Source organism: Indicator indicator, chromosome 24 (genome assembly GCF_027791375.1).
Source record: "Indicator indicator isolate 239-I01 chromosome 24, UM_Iind_1.1, whole genome shotgun sequence".
Taxonomy (NCBI): domain Eukaryota; kingdom Metazoa; phylum Chordata; class Aves; order Piciformes; family Indicatoridae; genus Indicator; species Indicator indicator.
The window spans coordinates 16,121,333-16,137,579 of NC_072033.1; the positions used below are offsets into that span (position 1 = coordinate 16,121,333).

The window sequence follows — 16,247 nt, forward strand, 5'->3', positions numbered from 1 at the left end:
GGGTCCAGTGAGCAGCTCACAGTTCTCCTGTTGTTGTTGCAGAGTTCAAGGTTTTAGGGATGGAGGAGGAGACCTGGCTGCTGGTGTGGTTCTTGGTATCTCTGAAGCCCTTTTCCCTGAGTGAGGACACCAAACCATGTGTTTCCTCCACTCTTTGACCTATTGTTGTCTTACTGCTCTTCCCTTGGTCTTTTGGGCTCTAGTTCAGTGTCTGTGGAATCCACTTAGCCCAACTTGGCAACTGGTTCTCCACTTTTCCCTCCCTCCCCAGGTTCACAACTGGTGGTATAAGAGGCAAGCTGCCCTCCTGGGTCCGGCCCTATGTGAACGTCTATGAGAACTTCGGGCACGCGGTCCGGAGCGTCTCTTCCTTCTTCCGTGTTGCTCAGGAAACTGTGAGTGAGATCACAAAATCTCAGCATGCTGGGCTTGGGAGGGACCTCTGGAGCTCATCCAGTCCAACCCCCTGTTCCAACAGGGCACCCACAGCAGCTTGCCCAGGAGCACAACGGCCAGAGGGGGTTGGAAGCTCTGCAGAGAAGGAGACTCCACAACCTCTCTGGGCAGCCTGCTCCAGGGCTCTGCTTGGTTTGGTTTGGGTTTTTGTTTGTGGTTTTTTCACATTTGTTAGTGTTGGGAAGTAGGAGTCCTGGGCCAGGTAAGAGATGTGACCAAGCCAGTTGTCACTTCTGGATACTGGAAGCTTTACGGGAAAGGGGCTGTGGCTCATGGCTTTCCAGGAGGCAGCTGGGACAGGATGTGGTGTCATGTGGGACAGCTCATTAAATTAGATCACAAAAATAACTTCCAGCTCCTTATAAGTAAACACAACTTTCAGTGGCTGATGTGCAAATAACTGCAGCTGATGGCAGCATCAAAAAGCTTTTCTCGGGGGGGGGGGGGGAAGAATTCATCAAACCCTTGAATCTGGATGGGTTTAAAGAGTGAGACAAACCCTTCAGCTCTTAATCCAGTTCCTCACTGGCTCCTCTTTACTCACGTGGCTTTTTTCTTAGCATTAAAGGTCCCTTCCAACCCAAACCAGTCCATGATTCTATGACTCAAGAGCTCTTTCAGTAGCAGTCCCTTGATATAAGATATCCCAGAACCACAGAATGTTAGGGGTTAGAAGGGACCTCCAAAGATCATCCAGTCCAACCCTCTGCCAGGATCACCCAGGGCAGGTCGCACAGGAACACATCCAGGCAGGTTTTGAATGTCTCCAGAGAAGGAGACTCCACAGTCTCCAGCACCCTCTGAGTGACAAAGTTTTCCCTTCTGTTCCTGTGGCACCTCCTCTGCTCCAGCTTGCCCACATCCAGAATGCAGAACAGCCATGCTATCAAGGCTTTTTTGGGGTGAAAGGGGATGTCTTTGGGTTGTTGCTGAGATTTCTGGTTACACAGTGGAGGGGAAGAGCAGCTTTTGCTTACTGTTGTAACCTCCTTGCAGATGCCCCCACCCCTGCTACAGCGTCCCTCCAGCTCTGCTGATTCACTGGACGAGAGCAGCACAGAACCATCCACTTCATCTGAGCAGATCCTCTCCCTGCAGAAAGCCAAAAACCTGGATGACCATGTTCCCAGTTTGAAGAGGAGAAAAAAGGGTGAGGCCTCCCAGAGATCACTGGGTTTGTTTTGAAGCAGAACCTAAAAAGGAGAGTGGCAAGAGACTAGAGGCAGGAATGGGACAGAGACAAGGCAGAGCTCAAAGACTGGAGTAAAAGTCAGATGAGAAGGGATGTAACTTGGCAGTAGAAAATGAATAGATGATCTCTAGAGGTCCCTTCCAGCTCCTAATATTCTGGGATCCTGTGATGAGGGAACCAGTTGCAAACACAGAGCAAGGATGGGGTCTGAAAGTGTCCTGCAGAAGGGAGGAGTTCAGGGGAATATCTTTAGTCTAAGAATTGGAAGTCTGTTTCTGACTGGCACTGACTTTCCCATGTCCTCTTTCCACCCCTTGTATAAATAACTTCTACAGAGTAATCTGACAAGGAAACAGCAGGAGGGCAGGGACCTTGGACCATCAAGCCTGAGGTTAGCTGCTGCATGGGAGTTGAGTGTTTCTCACCTCAGAGCAGCTTGCAGAATGAGTTCTGCTCTGGATTGCTTGCTGGTTTGGAGCAGAACAATGAAGTTGTGTTGAAAACTGATTCCACACCAGTTAGGGCTGAGTGTGAGAGTGATGCCACATCATACAGCCAGAGATGGGGCCTCAGCTCCCTCCCTGGGCAACCTGTTGCAGTGTTCCAGCAGCCTCCTGCTGCACAACTTGTTCCTCACATCCACTCTCAATCTGCTCTGCTCTCATTTCAAACCCTTGCCCCTGCTCCTGTCCCTGCAGGCCTTTGCACACAGTCCCTCTGCAGCCTTCTTGTAGCCCTTGCAGCTACTGTCAGGCTGCTCTGAGGTGTGCCTGGAGCCTTCTCTTCTCCAGGCTGAACACCCCCAGCTCCCTCAGCCTGTCCTCAGGCAGAGGTTCTCCAATCCCCTGATCATTTTCATGGCCTCCTCTGAACCCTCTCCATCAGCTTCATGCCCTTCCTGTGTGTGAGGGCTCCAGAACTAGATGCAGCACTCCAGGTGAGGTCACACAATCACAGAATGTGTCTGGTTGAAAGAGATCTCAAAGATCATTCAGTCCAACCTTGCTGTCACCTTTGTTCTGCAGGCAGAATCCCAGAATCAGTCCCAATTTCCCACTGGAATCTCTTAAACAGAAGAGCTCAGTCTGGGGGAATTCCATAAAGCTGGAGTAGTTAAACACAGACAACTGTTGCAGGAACACTTTCCGTTTGTTGACCCAAAAGCAATTTTGATGCTAAAAATCACTTCAGGGAAAGTTTGAGAAGTCCACCAGGTTGTGGTAAAAAATTCTTGAGCAATGTAGGCAGTTGTGAGCCAAAGTAATCTTCTTACTCAGTCCAAATAATGCAATTTTGGAATGTGTGGAAGATTAAGTAGACCAGCAGACCTTTGTGGATTGGAAGGTTTTGAAGCAATACTAAAGCAAAGAAAATGCAAGAGAAGAGTTGTGGAGTGTTTCATTTGTCCTCTGTCTTATGCTTTGATGCCAGTAAATGGAGATGAAGCATCCAGCCTGTGCATGGAGTATGAAGAAGAACTCTTCTCACCTAGAAGGAAGTGTGTTGGGCTCTTGGATGCCTTGGAGCACAATGAGAAGAGCAGTGAAGATGCAGACGAAGGAGATGACTTGCCAGGAGAGGAGGAGGTAATGGTGTAGGGAACAGCTGCTGCTTCTCAGTGAGAATTGCAGGCTCTGAAGTAAAATGAGGTTGGGGGTTCATAGATTCACAGAATGGGTTGGGTTGGAAGGGACTTTGAAGGTCATCCAGTTCCAGCCCCCTGCCATGGGCAGGGACACCTCCCACCAGCCCAGATTGCTCAAGGCCTCATCCAGCCTGGCCCTGAATATCTCCAGGGAGAGGACAGCCACAACCTCCCTGGGCAACCTGTTCCAGTGTCTCACCACAAAGAATTTCTTCCTCATCTCCAGTCTCAATCTCTGCTTTTGCAGCTCAAAGCCATTGCTCTCATCCTAGCACCACAAGTCCTGGTGAAGTCCCTTTGTTGGTTTAACAGCAGCAGTTCAACTCCCTTCCAGGGACACCTCCCTGGGAACTGCTTGTCCTCTTGAAGCTTCATCGGAGGGTTCCCTGCCACATTCCAGTAGCTGACCAACAGGTCCATAGCTGCTGACCACCCAGGTTCCTGGAAGTGCTGTCTGGAGAGCAAAGAGCTCTCAGAGGAGGTTGACAGATGACAATTCCTCCAGGGTGAAATCTGTCATCACGTGTGGGTGGAGAGAGGGTTTTATCCATTAGGAATCTCTCACTTGGAGATGACAATCTTTAGATTTGCCTCAGAGAATGTGTTGCAGGTCTTTAGAATCTTATCTGAACCAGAAACTCCACTGTTGCATTTAGCTCAACAAAGCTGCTGCTGTGCTGCTTTTTCTTTCCTCTTGGGTTGGCATTTTTAGTTCCAGCAGTGATGAGGTGGTGTTTCTGCTTTCCCCAAACCCCACTTGGTGCTGGGCTGGCTCCTGTACCTGGCTGCGATCAGCAGGACTCCTTTATTGCTGGCTTGCAGACTCAGTTTGGCTGAGGAATGGTGTGTGGACTCCAGGAACGCCCACTGCAGCATACCTGAGCGGAGAGAAGAGTGCCTGAGGGGGAGGGTGGAGATGCAAAGAACATCTGGGGGAATATCTGAGGCCTAAGGGAGGTGGAGGAGAAACACAGGGGATGTACAAACCTGGAGAAACGATCAGGAAGAAGAAATTTTACCTTTTGTGCAGCTGGTTGGGGAATTTAACTCCATCATCCATGGGCCACTGTGGCACAGACACCAGAACTTTTCTTTGGAAGGCCTGGCACATCTCCAGGGACATGGGAACCCAGCTGCACTGCTTTGGGGGAGCTCAGCACCCCTGAACTGGGACAGGTTGATGGCTCCAGTGGCTGGGCAGTGAGGCAGCTCTGCCTCTGCTTTCTGTTTGGTGCTGCTGTCATTCTGAAATTTGTTTAGGGTGGAAAAGAATCACAGAATGCCAGCTTGGAAGGGATCTCAAGGATCATCTGGTCCAACCTTTCCAGGTCATTGTAGAACTGAAATGAGATGGTCCAGCACCCTGTCAAGCTGAGATTTCAAAGGAGCCTTTGTCACCTCAAAATCACAAAGCAGCAGACAGTTCCCCTTCATCACTGCGTCTCTGATTTCCTCTGGTTTGGTTTCTCTGAGCTATGGAGGTCTCCTGGATTATGCTATTCAAGGTGGTGCCTTTGCACTGTCCATGATGAAGATGGTTTTGATCATTTCTCTGACTTCCTACATGTATCAAGGTTGCCCAGGGAGGTTGTGGCTGCCCCTTCCCCACCCAGGTTGGATGAGGCCTTGAGCAGCCTGGGCTGCCCATGGCATGGGCTTGGAACTAGGTGAGCTTCAAGGTCCCTTCCAACCCAACCCATGCTGTGAATCTAGGACTTGCTGATCCTATTCCAATTCTTCATTCTGTTCCATGGTGCTTAAATAAGAGACTTAAATGTGAGCTGAAGTCATGGCCAGGCTTGTCTGGAATTTGATGTCCTTGCAGGATTCTGAGTGCACTGAAGGTTGTGCTTCTGAGGCTCAGCAGCTGACGCCACAACCTTGGCAAACTTGAGGCTTTTGTTTGTTTTTGCTGCTGTTGGTTTAGTTGTAGTTAATTTGACACTGAAGCCTCATCACCCTGAGCAGATGTTGTAGAAGTCATGAGGGAGCTGTTGGATTTCCCTCCTGTTTCTATCCTGTGCAGGCACTGCTAGTCACATACTTGCTGTAAAATTCTTCTGTTGGGCAAGAGCAAAGAAATAAATCACATCTTTGCTTTCTCAATGGGTATGGAGTAACCAAGTGGCAGCTGGGGGCTGTCTCACAGTTCCTCCTTAGGTAACTTGGTTTTAATGTGGTTGATGCTGGCTTGCTCTAATCTTGGAGGCTCTGCTATTAAGCAATTCCACTCCATGATGCCTCCTCACTTCCCTCTTGGAGTGTTGTCCAATATTCCCAGTCAGAGCAGTGCACTTGCAATACTTTGTTACTGGGAATGGGAGATGCTGAAGAGCTCATCAAGCCATGAGTGTTCCTGCTGCTGTCTCATCCTGGCTGTTCTCCACAAGGCTGCTCAGGATTCCCTTCCCACAAGCCTGGTAGAATTCAGAAGAGCAGCACTTCCAGGCAGGAAAGTCAAGGGACTTGAGGGGCATCAGTCACACAGAGGAACGTGCACACTGCCAGGGTCTCCCTCAACCACTTAACCTGAATCTGCACCCTCAAGACCAACTTTGTCTTTAATTTCCTCTGCTTTGCTCTCTCTGAACTGTCCTGGGAGTGATTTACCTCCCCAGGCACCCCAGACTCTGTTGCAATAACTGAGGTTAACTGATTTGACCCTTTAAGTGGTGTCACAAACTGAGTGACCAAAGGTGACCACTGGCAATGGCTCCATGGAATGGGCACTGCCTGTGAAAAGCAAGGGGGGGGTTATGGAGCTTTCTTCTTTTTTTCTTTTAACCTTCACAGGCACAACTTCTATCAAGAGAGGAGCAGAAAGGAGGAAGGAAGAAGATCAAGCTTGTCAGCAATGCAGTATGTGTTGTCCTCTGGTTGTGCCATCCCTGTGATCTCTAGGCTACTTTCATTTGAATTGCAAATTCCCAGACCGACAGAAGTTGATGCCAAGCAATTACATTAATTGTGGGGTGTTTTTTCCCCTCCAAATGGTGAATCTTCATCAGTGCACATCTGAAATCTATTTCCTGTCATGCTCTTTCTCAAATCTAGGCACTGCAAATCCAAAAAGGCACAGGTCCAACCAAACACAGGTCCAGGGAGGACTAGGAGATGATTTTCTTCTGGCACTGACTGCCTTGTGCTCATCTTCTCCCCTTGGCCAGGGGTGGTGGGTGGTTACTCATAGGATCCCAGCAGGGGGGGCTTGGAAGGGACCTCTGGAGATCATCCAGTCCAACCCCCCTGCCAAAGCAGGGTCACCCAGGGCAGGTCACACAGGAGCACATCCAGGTGGGCCTTGAAAGTCTGCAGGGAAGGAGGCTCCACAGCCTCTCTGGGCAGCCGGCTCCATGGCTCCAGCATCCTTGCAGTAAAGAATTTTCTCCTGCTGCTGAGCTGGAAGCTCCTGAGTTCCAGTTTGTGTCCATTGCCCCTTGTCCTATCACAGGACACCCCTGATAAGAGCCTGGCTCTTCCTCCTGGCCCCAACTCTTCAGATATTTATAGTCATCAATAAGGTCTCCTCTCAGGCTGCTCTTCTCCAGGCTCAACAGCCCCAGGTCTCAGTCTTTATTCCTCACAGAGATGTTCCAGTCCCTTCAGCATCCTGTGTTGGACACTGCAGTGTATTCCTGTCCCTGCTGACCTGGGCAACCCAGAGCTGGACACAATACTTCAGTGTGGCCTCAGCAGGGAAGAGTAGAGGGGGAGGAGAACCTCCCTTGCCCTGCTGGCCACACTCTTCTTCATGCATCTCAGGAGACCATTTGCTGCCTTCTGGATTAGAATAGAACAGTTCAGTGGGGTGGGACTTCCAACCATCATCTAGTCCAGCTGCTGGGAGAGCCTCCCATGGTCTGGGTGAGCAGCCACCCCCTGACCCACCCTTGGTGTGCCACTGCTGTGTGTTCTGTTAGCACTTGGTGCATCCTTGCTTTGCCTTGGGGTGCAGGGAGCTGCTGAAGAGTCACCAGAGGTTGCTGAGCCTCCTGTAGGTGATGGTGTGGCAGTAGGTGTCCAAGGTGCTGTCTTCTCAGCCTCCCAAGGGCAGCCTCTGAAGGAGCTGGGGATGGTTAGTGTGAAACAGAGGAGGCTGAGGGGAAACCTCCTGGCTCTCTACAACTACCTGAAAGGAGGTTGTGGAGAGGCTGCTGCTGGTCTCTTCTCACAGGTAATTTGTGATAGAACAAGAGGGAATGGCCTCCTGCTGCCACTGGGTAGGTTTAGGCTGGACATTAGGAGAACATTTTTCCCAGCAAGAGTGGTCAGGGATTGGAATGTGCTGCCCAGGGAGGTGGTTGAGTCACCAACCCTGGAGGTGTTTAAAAGTCATTTAGATGTGGTGCTTGGGGATATGCCTTAGGGGTGACCCTTGTAGAGTAGGGTTCTGGGTTGGACTTGGTGGTCCTGAGAGGCTTTTCCAAGCTGAATGTTGCTGTGATTCTGTTTAGGAAGAGATCCAACCATCAGCTGGGGGTGTTAACAGCAGGCTGGTGCCTCAGGGGGTGCCCCTTTGCTAGTGAAGACACCTGACAATAGTTTGTGTTCAAGGGGCTACAGAGATGCTGAGGAGGGACTGAAGCATCTCTGTGAGAGCCCTGGGGCTGATGAGCTTGGAGAAGAAGCCCCAGAGGGGAGGTGAGCAATGCTCAGCAAGAGCTAAAGGAGCTGTGGGGGGCAAGAGGCTGGGGCCAGGCTCTGCTCAGTGGTGCCCAGGGACAGGCCAAGGGGCAGTGGGCACAAAGTGGAAGCCAGGAGGATCCATGAGGAGCAACTTGCTTGGTGTGAGGGTGCAGAGCCCTGCAGCAGGCTGCCCAGAGAGCTGTGGTGTGTGTGCTGGTGGAATCCCAGGGGAGTGACTCAAGGCCTGCTCCTCCCTGAGAGGTCTCTCTGTGTTCACAGCAAGCCCAGAGGACCCCAGAGCGGAGTGACCCCAAGACCCGAGCTGCCTTCTACATTGCTGCAGTGAAGGAGACCCTCAGCCAACAGAACTTTCGGTTCTTCTCTAGGGTTCTTCAGAACTACAAGGTGACAAATGACTTTGATGCCATGCTGGCTCAGCTGGCCTCTCTCTTTGCAGAGGATGCAAGCAGGCATTCCTTGTTACGAGGTATGGTGACTTCTCTGCTGCCTTGGGGATGTGGCTTTTGGCTGTTGGGCAGCCTTGGGCATTTCAGAGGGAAGCTTCCAGATGGATTGAAGCTTGAGGAAGGTAGATTTGGAAGAAGTTCATTACAGTGAGGGTGGTGAGACACTGGCACAGGTTGCCCAGGGAGGCTGTGGCTGCCCCCTCCCTGGAGGTGTTCAAGGCCAGGCTGGATGAGACTTTGAGCAGCCTGGGCTGGTGGGAGGTGTCCCTGCCCATGGCAGGGGTTGGAACTGGAGGAGCTTGAAGGTCCCTTCCAACCCAACCCATTCTGTGAATCTATGAATAAGATTTGAAGTGCAGATCAGTCAGGCTGATCAACATGAATGTTCCTCACTTTATGTCCCCAGATCACAGAAAATCGTCAGTCTGATTATCACAGATCCACTGATTGCACTGGGTTGGAGGGACACAAGGGTCATCTTGTCCAACCTCCCTGCAGTCAACAGGGATGTATCTAATCCCCAACTAGATCAGGTTGCTCAGAGCTCCATCAGGCTTGTCCTTGAATGTTTCCAGGGGCCTCCACCACATCCCTGGGCAACCTACTGCAGTATTTCACCACCCTGGTAGCAAAGAAATCCTCCTAATGTCCAACCTAAATCTGCCCTGCTCTAGCTTCAAACTTCATCCTATCCCCACAGGCCCTTCTGAACAGTCCCTCCCCAGCCTTCCTGTAGCTCTCCTTCATCCTTGAGCTTGCTTCTTGCCAGGCCTGACAAAAGCACATTCCATGGCAGTTTGGTTATGCCAAACTTTGGCTAAAGCGAAAGCTGCTTCCCTGTGATCCAGGAGGTGAGATCCAGAGTGTGGTGGTGTGGACAGATCCCTTCAGAAGGGCTCAGTCTTGGAGCAGGAACGAAGTGTAGAGAACATGCAGAGCAGTTGGTGCTTACTCAGTGTGCTGCTTGTATTAGCTAACAGCACTTAGACTTCAAGTTACTGAGCTGCACTTCTGTATCTCCCTTGCACCTAAGATTGAAGTCTTGCCATCTGCAGCTTTCTGTGGCATTGATCACTTGTTCTGGACTGACTTACTTTTTTTCCCCCCTTCTTTTCTCCTTTGTCTCTCCACTGAAAGATTTTTACCAGTTTGTTCGACCTCAACACAAAAAGCAGTTTGATGAAGCCTGTTGCAGTCTGACTGGACTGGGTTGTGGCTACAAACCTGAGCACAGCCTCCTGCATCAAGAAGAGAGGGAGATGTTAGCCAAGGAAGGAGGTGAGGAGCTGCTTTTAGTGCAGAGTGTGGGCAGTTTAAGATCACAGAATGGTTTGGGTTGGAAGGGACCTCCAAAGGTCACCCAGCCCAGCCCCCTGCACTCAGCAGAGACATCCTCCACCAGAGCAGCTTGCTCACAGCCTTCTCCAGCCTCACCCTGAACAACTCCAGGCATGGGGCCTCAGTTCCCTCCCTGGGCAACCTGTGGCAGTGTTCCAGCAGCCTCCTGCTGCACAACTTGTTCCTCACATCCACTCTCAATCTGCTCTGCTCTCATTTCAAACCCTTGCCCCTGCTGCTGTCCCTGCAGGCCTTTGCACACAGTCCCTCTGCAGCCTTCTTGTAGCCCTTCAGCTACTGTCAGGCTGCTCTGAGGTGTGCCCTGGAGCCTGTTCTCCTCCAGCATGGACATTACCCAATTGTAGAGCCAAGTTGCATCTCATATGTAGAAATCCAAGGATGGGAGGCAGTTTTGTTTAGTCAATACTGAGCTAAGTCTTTGTTCTCATCCCCTCATGACCCTGCTCTCATGATCCTTTTCTTTGCCTGTCCAGGAGCATCTGCAGATGCCTCAGCAGTGATTGCTGCATAGTTAGCATGATGCAATTTTATTTCAGATGGGGATTTTACAGCTCTCCTGAATTCATGGAGCTGCTCTGTGGGTTTGAACTGTGTCATCTTTGGTACCCACAGAGTGCTGCCAGGGTTGTGAATAGAGGGCAATGATGTGACACCTTGGGACAGTGGTGTCCTAAAAAACCCAAAGCATCCTAGGGAAATCATCTACACCTTCAGGGGATTTCAGCCTGGAATGACACCTTTTGAAATGCAGCTTTCTGTGTCTGTTCTGCCCCAAACTCACTGGTACCAGCCTGTGGTGATTCCACCCAAAGGGAACCCAGGGAGGAGAGAGCTGCATTCTCAAAGGACTCCTGTGCCCACCTGAATCCTGGGCTCCACATGAACCAAGGCCAGTCCCACTTGGCAACAGGGCTGCAGAGTGCAGGTACTCTCCATGGTAAATCCAACTGCAGTGCCAGGGGAATCCATGGTTTAATTTATCACTGACTCTGGGTTCTGCTGGGAACAGCTTTGGTTGTGTTCCCCTAGCCCAGTGCCTGGCTGTGGGGGTGATGGTGATCAGACTGACAGATGGCACAGGGTTGGAAGGGTCCCTCCAAGGGCATCTTGTCCAACCCCCCTGCAGTCAGCAGGAATATCTCCAACTGGATCAGGCTGCCCAGGGCCACATCAAGGCTGACCTTGAATGTTTCCAGGGATGAGGTCTCCCCCACCTCCCTGGGCAGCCTGTTCCTATATTTCACCATCCTGATAGCGAAGAAATCCTCCTGATGTCCAACTATCATCTACCCTGCTCCAGTTTCAAACCATTGCTCCTCATCCTATCCCCACAGGCCCTTCTGAACAGTCCCTCCCCTGTTTTCCTGTAGCTCCCCTTCATCCTTCAGCTTGCTTCTTGCCAGGCCTGACAAAAGCACATTCCATGGCAGTACGGTTATGTCAGACTTTGGCTAAATTGAAGCTGCTTCCCTGTGATCCAGGAGGTGAGATGCAGAGTGTGGTGGTGTGAGCTGGACAGATCCCTTCAGAAGGGCTCAGTCTTTGAGCAGGAGCTGAGTAGACAGAACATGCAGAGCAGTTTAATACTTAACCACTGGTGAGTAAGGCTGCTCTGGGCTAGTTTCCTGGTGTCAGTGGTGTTTGCTTGCCTTTCAACAACAGGAACTGGCCTCCCACCAACATTCCTTCTGACTAAAGAGTTTTTTGTCAGTTTTTGTTTCCCTTTCAACTCATTGAGCAAATGGGAAGGCTTTTCTGGGAGGACTTACCTACTCACAGTGTTACTCATCTGGTACATGGTTTAAGGTTAATTCTGAAGTTAAGGAGTGGGCAGCTCAGGGTGAGCAGTCAATACTGCCAGTAGCCAAAGCCTTGTTTCCCAGTTTGCTGAGCTTACCCTATCAATAAAGAAAATTTCAACTTCCAAATGAAGGCCAAAATCTCAGCTGTTAAAAGTAGCAGGGAGTCAAAACCTCTCAAGTTCATTGGAGAAGCTTTTGCTTCAAGCATCTTCTGGCAAGGCAGGAAGCTGAGGAGGGAAATTAGCAGCTGGTCAGTTATCTAAAGGATCAACCCTGCAGGTGCTTTGACCTCATGGTGTTTGAGGTAGCTCAGGACTTCTTGCTGCAAGTAGCTGTTTCACCACAAAGTAAACCAGGTCAGATTTCCAGTGGAACACTTAGTTGTTACTTGCTACTCCTCCTGGTGCTGGGGGCTTGCCTGCTGACTGACCTCTGTGTAACTACTCAGTGTGCTTCCTGTACAGCTATTAGCTAACAACACTTAGGTTTTAAGCTATGGAGCTGCACTTCTGTATCTCCCTTGCACCTAACATTGAAGTCCTGCCATCTGCAGCTTTCTGTGGCATTTATTATCTGTTCTGCACTCACTGACTTTTTTTTTTCTCCTCCTTTCCCTCTCTCCACTGAAAGATTTTTACCAGCTTGCTTGACCTCAACACAAAAATCAGTTTGCTGAAGCCTGTTGCAGTCTGACTGGACTGAGTTGGGGCTACAAACCTGAGCACAGCTTCCTGCAGCAAGATAGGAAGAACCTAACCAAGAGAAGAAGTGAGGAGCTGCTTTTAGTGCTGAGTGTGGGCAGTTTGAGATCAGAGAATCACAGAATGGTTTGGGTTGGAAGGGACCTGCAAAGGTCCAAGCTCCCTGCACTCAGCAGGGACATCTTCCACTAGAGCAACTTGCTCACAGCCTCCTCCAGCCTCACCTTGAATAGCTCCAGGCATGGGGCCTCAACTCTTTGGTACCCAAAGAGTGCTGCCAGGGTTGTGAATAGAGGGCAATGATGTGAAACCCTGGGGCAGTGGTGTCCTAAAAACCCCAAAGCATCTTAGAGAAATCATCTCCACCCTCAGGGGATTTCAGCCTGGAGTGACACCTTCTGAAATACAACTTAGTGTCCATTCTTCCCTGGGCTCACTGCTAACAGACTGGGTTGATTCCACAGGAAGAAGATGCAGGAGGAGGAGAACTGCATTCTCAAAGGACTCCTGTGCCCACCTGAATCCTGGGCTCCACATGAACCAAGGCCAGTCCCACTTGGCAACAGGGCTGCAGAGTGCAGGTACTCTCCATGGTAAATCCAACTGCAGTGCCAGGGGAATCAATGGTTTAATTTATCACTGACTCTGGGTTCTGCTGGGAACAGCTTTGGTTGTGTTCCCCTAGCCCAGTGCCTGACTGTGGGGGTGATGGTGATCAGACTGACAGATTTGTCCAACCCCCCTGCAGTCAGCAGGAACATCTCCAACTGGATCAGGCTGCCCAGGGCCACATCAAGGCTGATCTTGAATGTTTCCAGGGATAGAGTCTCCCCCAACTCCCTGGGCAGCCTGTTCCAGTGTTCCACCACCCTCATTGTGCAGAACTTCCTCCTGATGTCCAACTTCCATCTACCCTGCTCCAGTTTCAAACCATTGCTCCTCATCCTATCCCCACAGGCCCTTGTGAACAGTCCCTCCCCAGCCTGCCTGTAGGTTCTCTTCAGATACTAAAATGCAGCTCTAAGGGCTCCCCAGAGCCTTCTCTTCAGGCTGAACAGCACCACCTCTCCCAGCCTGTCTTCAGAGGAGAGATTCTCCAGCCCTCTGATCATCTTTGTGGCCTCCTCTGGACCCTCTCCAGCAGCTTCATATCCCTCATTTTCAGGAAGGGTTATACAGAACAAGACACAAATCCAATAAACTAAATCCAGGTGGATATGACAGCAAGCAGCTGAAGGTGGAAGCTTGCCCTGGGCACTGACCTGGCCAGTGTCAAGAGGGGAAAGATTGAGCTAAGCACAAACCTTCCTGTTTATCTAAGGCTCAGGAAAGAGCCACTGAGGGAGTACAGATCTAGATGAAGTCCACATGAGTGCAGGTCTGAAGAAGGGAACAGGTATGAAGAAGGGAACAGTTCCTGTTGTGGTGGTGCTGCTGTGGACAGCCTGCCCTTGCTGCAGCAAACAGCTTCCCCCCACTGCACGTAGCCCTGGGCCTGTCCCTCTGATCTCAGTGTCCTCTGTTTACCTTACCAAGTCAAAGGCTCAGTTATGATTTCACTGCAGATCTTCCTGAGAAGAGCTGGGGGATTTTCTGTGTTCCTCACAAGGAAATGATAGTTAGGCAGCTTAGCAGCCTTTCTTTAAAGGGTAAAGAATCATCAGGAGCTAAGCCTTTCTCTTTCAAAGAAAAAAAAACATGGACAAGGCAAGGCTGTTTCCAGGAAGGCTTTAAAAACTTTTCAAGCTGTGTTGTTCCTTTTGGTTTCCTTTGCTGTTCTTTTGTGTCTTTTCAAAGCACCACCAAATGATTTCCTCCTGAGGTCCACCAGATTGATTTTCACCAAAAAAAAACCCCACCAACTGCTGCTTCTTTCCACTGAAAGGAAACTAAGGTCCAGGAGTCTCCTTCTAAATGGACAGAGAAGCTGTAACCAAGGGGCTCAGCCCCTGCTGATGTGTGTGCTTTTGCCCCTCAGGGCAGAGTGCTGCTGGAGCTCCCAAAGACACTGAGAAAGCTTCAAGCTCGAGGAGAGATCACCAGGAGGGGCTCAGCTCTGCATATCTCAGTGAGGTGAAAAGGGCTTTGCCCCCAGGCAGCTACAGCCAGTTCTGGGAAGCCTTGCTGGCTTACAAGACGACAGACAACTATGATGCCATGGTGCCAGTGATCGTAGCCCTCACCACGGAGAGGCCAGAGGACTTTCATCTCCTACGAAGTAAGGGAGGATTTTCAAATGGGTTTGATGCCATTTAAAAGGAGGTGTAGGTGCTGGGACCTTGTAGAATCCTAGGATGGGTTGGAAGGGACCTCCGAAGCTCACCCAACCCAACCCCCTGCACTCAGCAGGGACATCCTCCACCAGAGCAGCTTGCTCACAGCCTTCTCCCGGGCAACCTGTTGCAGTGTTCCAGCAGCCTCCTGCTGCACAACTTGTTCCTCACATCCAATCTCAATCTGCTCTGCTCTCATTTCAAACCACTGCCCCTGCTCCTGTCCCTGCAGGCCTTTGCACACAGTCCCTCTGCAGCCTTCTTGTAGCCCTTCAGCTACTGTCAGGCTGCTCTGAGGTGTGCCTGGAGCCTTCTCTTCTCCAGGCTGAACACCCCCAGCTCCCTCAGCCTGTCCTCATAGCAGATCTGCCCCAGCCCCTAAGCATTTTCTTGGTCTCCTCTGGACCCTTTCCATCAGGTCCATGTCCTTCCTGTGATGAGGGCTCCAGAGCTGGGCACAGTGCTCCAGGTGAGGTCTCAGCAGAGTGAAGTGTGAGGTCACTGCTCACTAGTTTGCAAATTCACCACTTCTAGGATAAACTTTGACCACTGGCAAAGTTCATCTCCCATCTTTGGAGAGATAAATGGAGCAGCAGGAAAAGTTTGTTGAATGAATATTCATTGGAAGCAAAAAAAAAAAAAAGAAGCCAGGATTAGAAAATGTTCTCTCTGCCCAGTTAGTTAGAAACTATGTGAGGGTTTCAGTGGAGGAGACCTTAGCAGTTCCAGTCCTAACCTTCAGCCAGATGGGTTCAGCACCTTTCTTTGCCTCCTCAGTTACTCCAAGTGATTGCTTTGTAGAAAAGTCAGTGCTGACTGTGGAGCTTGGCTCCATTGATTACTCTGTGGGTGCTGAGATCTTAGATCCCATCCAGATTTTGGGGAGAAAGCCCTTGGGTCCCATCCAGATTTGGGGCTGAGCCAATGAGATTTTTGATTCACTCTTCTTCTGCAGAGCATTACCTGGGAATGATTATGGAATTGTGGCCTGATTTAGTGTCCTTGTCATTCATGTCTTCCTTCTAGGAACTTCAGGGTGATGTTTCTGTTCTCAGACTTCTTAAGGGGTTTCTTCCTTTCATGGCTTTAATCACAGGGTGGAAAGGTGGAGGAATTTAGGAAGCTACAAGCTTTCAGAGTCTGAAATCTGTTTAAAAAAAAAAAGGAACAAATAGGCAGCTCCTACTCTGGTCAGGGCTGCCTTGTGCTCTGTAACCCCTCAGTTCCACCTTCTCCCAGCTCTCTGCTGTGATCCCCCCTGCAGGAAATGATGCACACAGTGTGTGCTGGGAAGTGCTGGTGTGGTTCTGTTTGTTGTCTTTAGGAAATGCCAGATCCTGATCCACTGGCCTGGATTAGATGTCACAGCCTCCAGATTTGTAGAAAATAATCCTTTTCTTTTTCCCCTCTGGTATATTACCTACTCAGCTTAGTCTTGACAGTGCAGAGTGGGAGGGAAATGAACTGTGTGGCACTGTGAGTCATCTCCCCTGAGCACTCTTTTCTTGCAGACAGTCAAGATCTTTCCTGAGCAACTGTGGTGACCTGAGAGGACCCTGGGGTAGGATTGTGCTTGGCACTAAGTCCTGTTTGGGATTTTGTCAGGATTTCTGGTTGTGTTGTGAATTCTTGCCAACCAAACAGAAACTAAGATACTTCCTTTCCCAAAGTGCCTGGTCAGGCGTTCTCTGCCTACCTGGGTTCACCTGATCACTTGTCAGGGCTG

At 50.4% G+C, this 16,247-nt stretch overlaps 1 protein-coding gene across 1 annotated transcript in view; it reads left to right on the forward strand.

Annotated features, from left to right (window-relative positions):
- RTEL1 (regulator of telomere elongation helicase 1) overlaps positions 1 to 16,247 on the forward strand; it is a 47,209-nt gene that overhangs the window by 30,151 nt on the left and 811 nt on the right. The window contains exons 24-32 of the mRNA XM_054391878.1: positions 272 to 395; positions 1,453 to 1,606; positions 3,080 to 3,234; positions 6,087 to 6,152; positions 8,199 to 8,406; positions 9,524 to 9,664; positions 10,536 to 10,670; positions 12,713 to 12,829; positions 14,227 to 14,466. Of these exons, the coding sequence (XP_054247853.1) occupies positions 272 to 395; positions 1,453 to 1,606; positions 3,080 to 3,234; positions 6,087 to 6,152; positions 8,199 to 8,406; positions 9,524 to 9,664; positions 10,536 to 10,670; positions 12,713 to 12,829; positions 14,227 to 14,466 (1,340 nt within the window). The remainder of the gene's footprint in view (positions 1 to 271; positions 396 to 1,452; positions 1,607 to 3,079; positions 3,235 to 6,086; positions 6,153 to 8,198; positions 8,407 to 9,523; positions 9,665 to 10,535; positions 10,671 to 12,712; positions 12,830 to 14,226; positions 14,467 to 16,247) is intronic.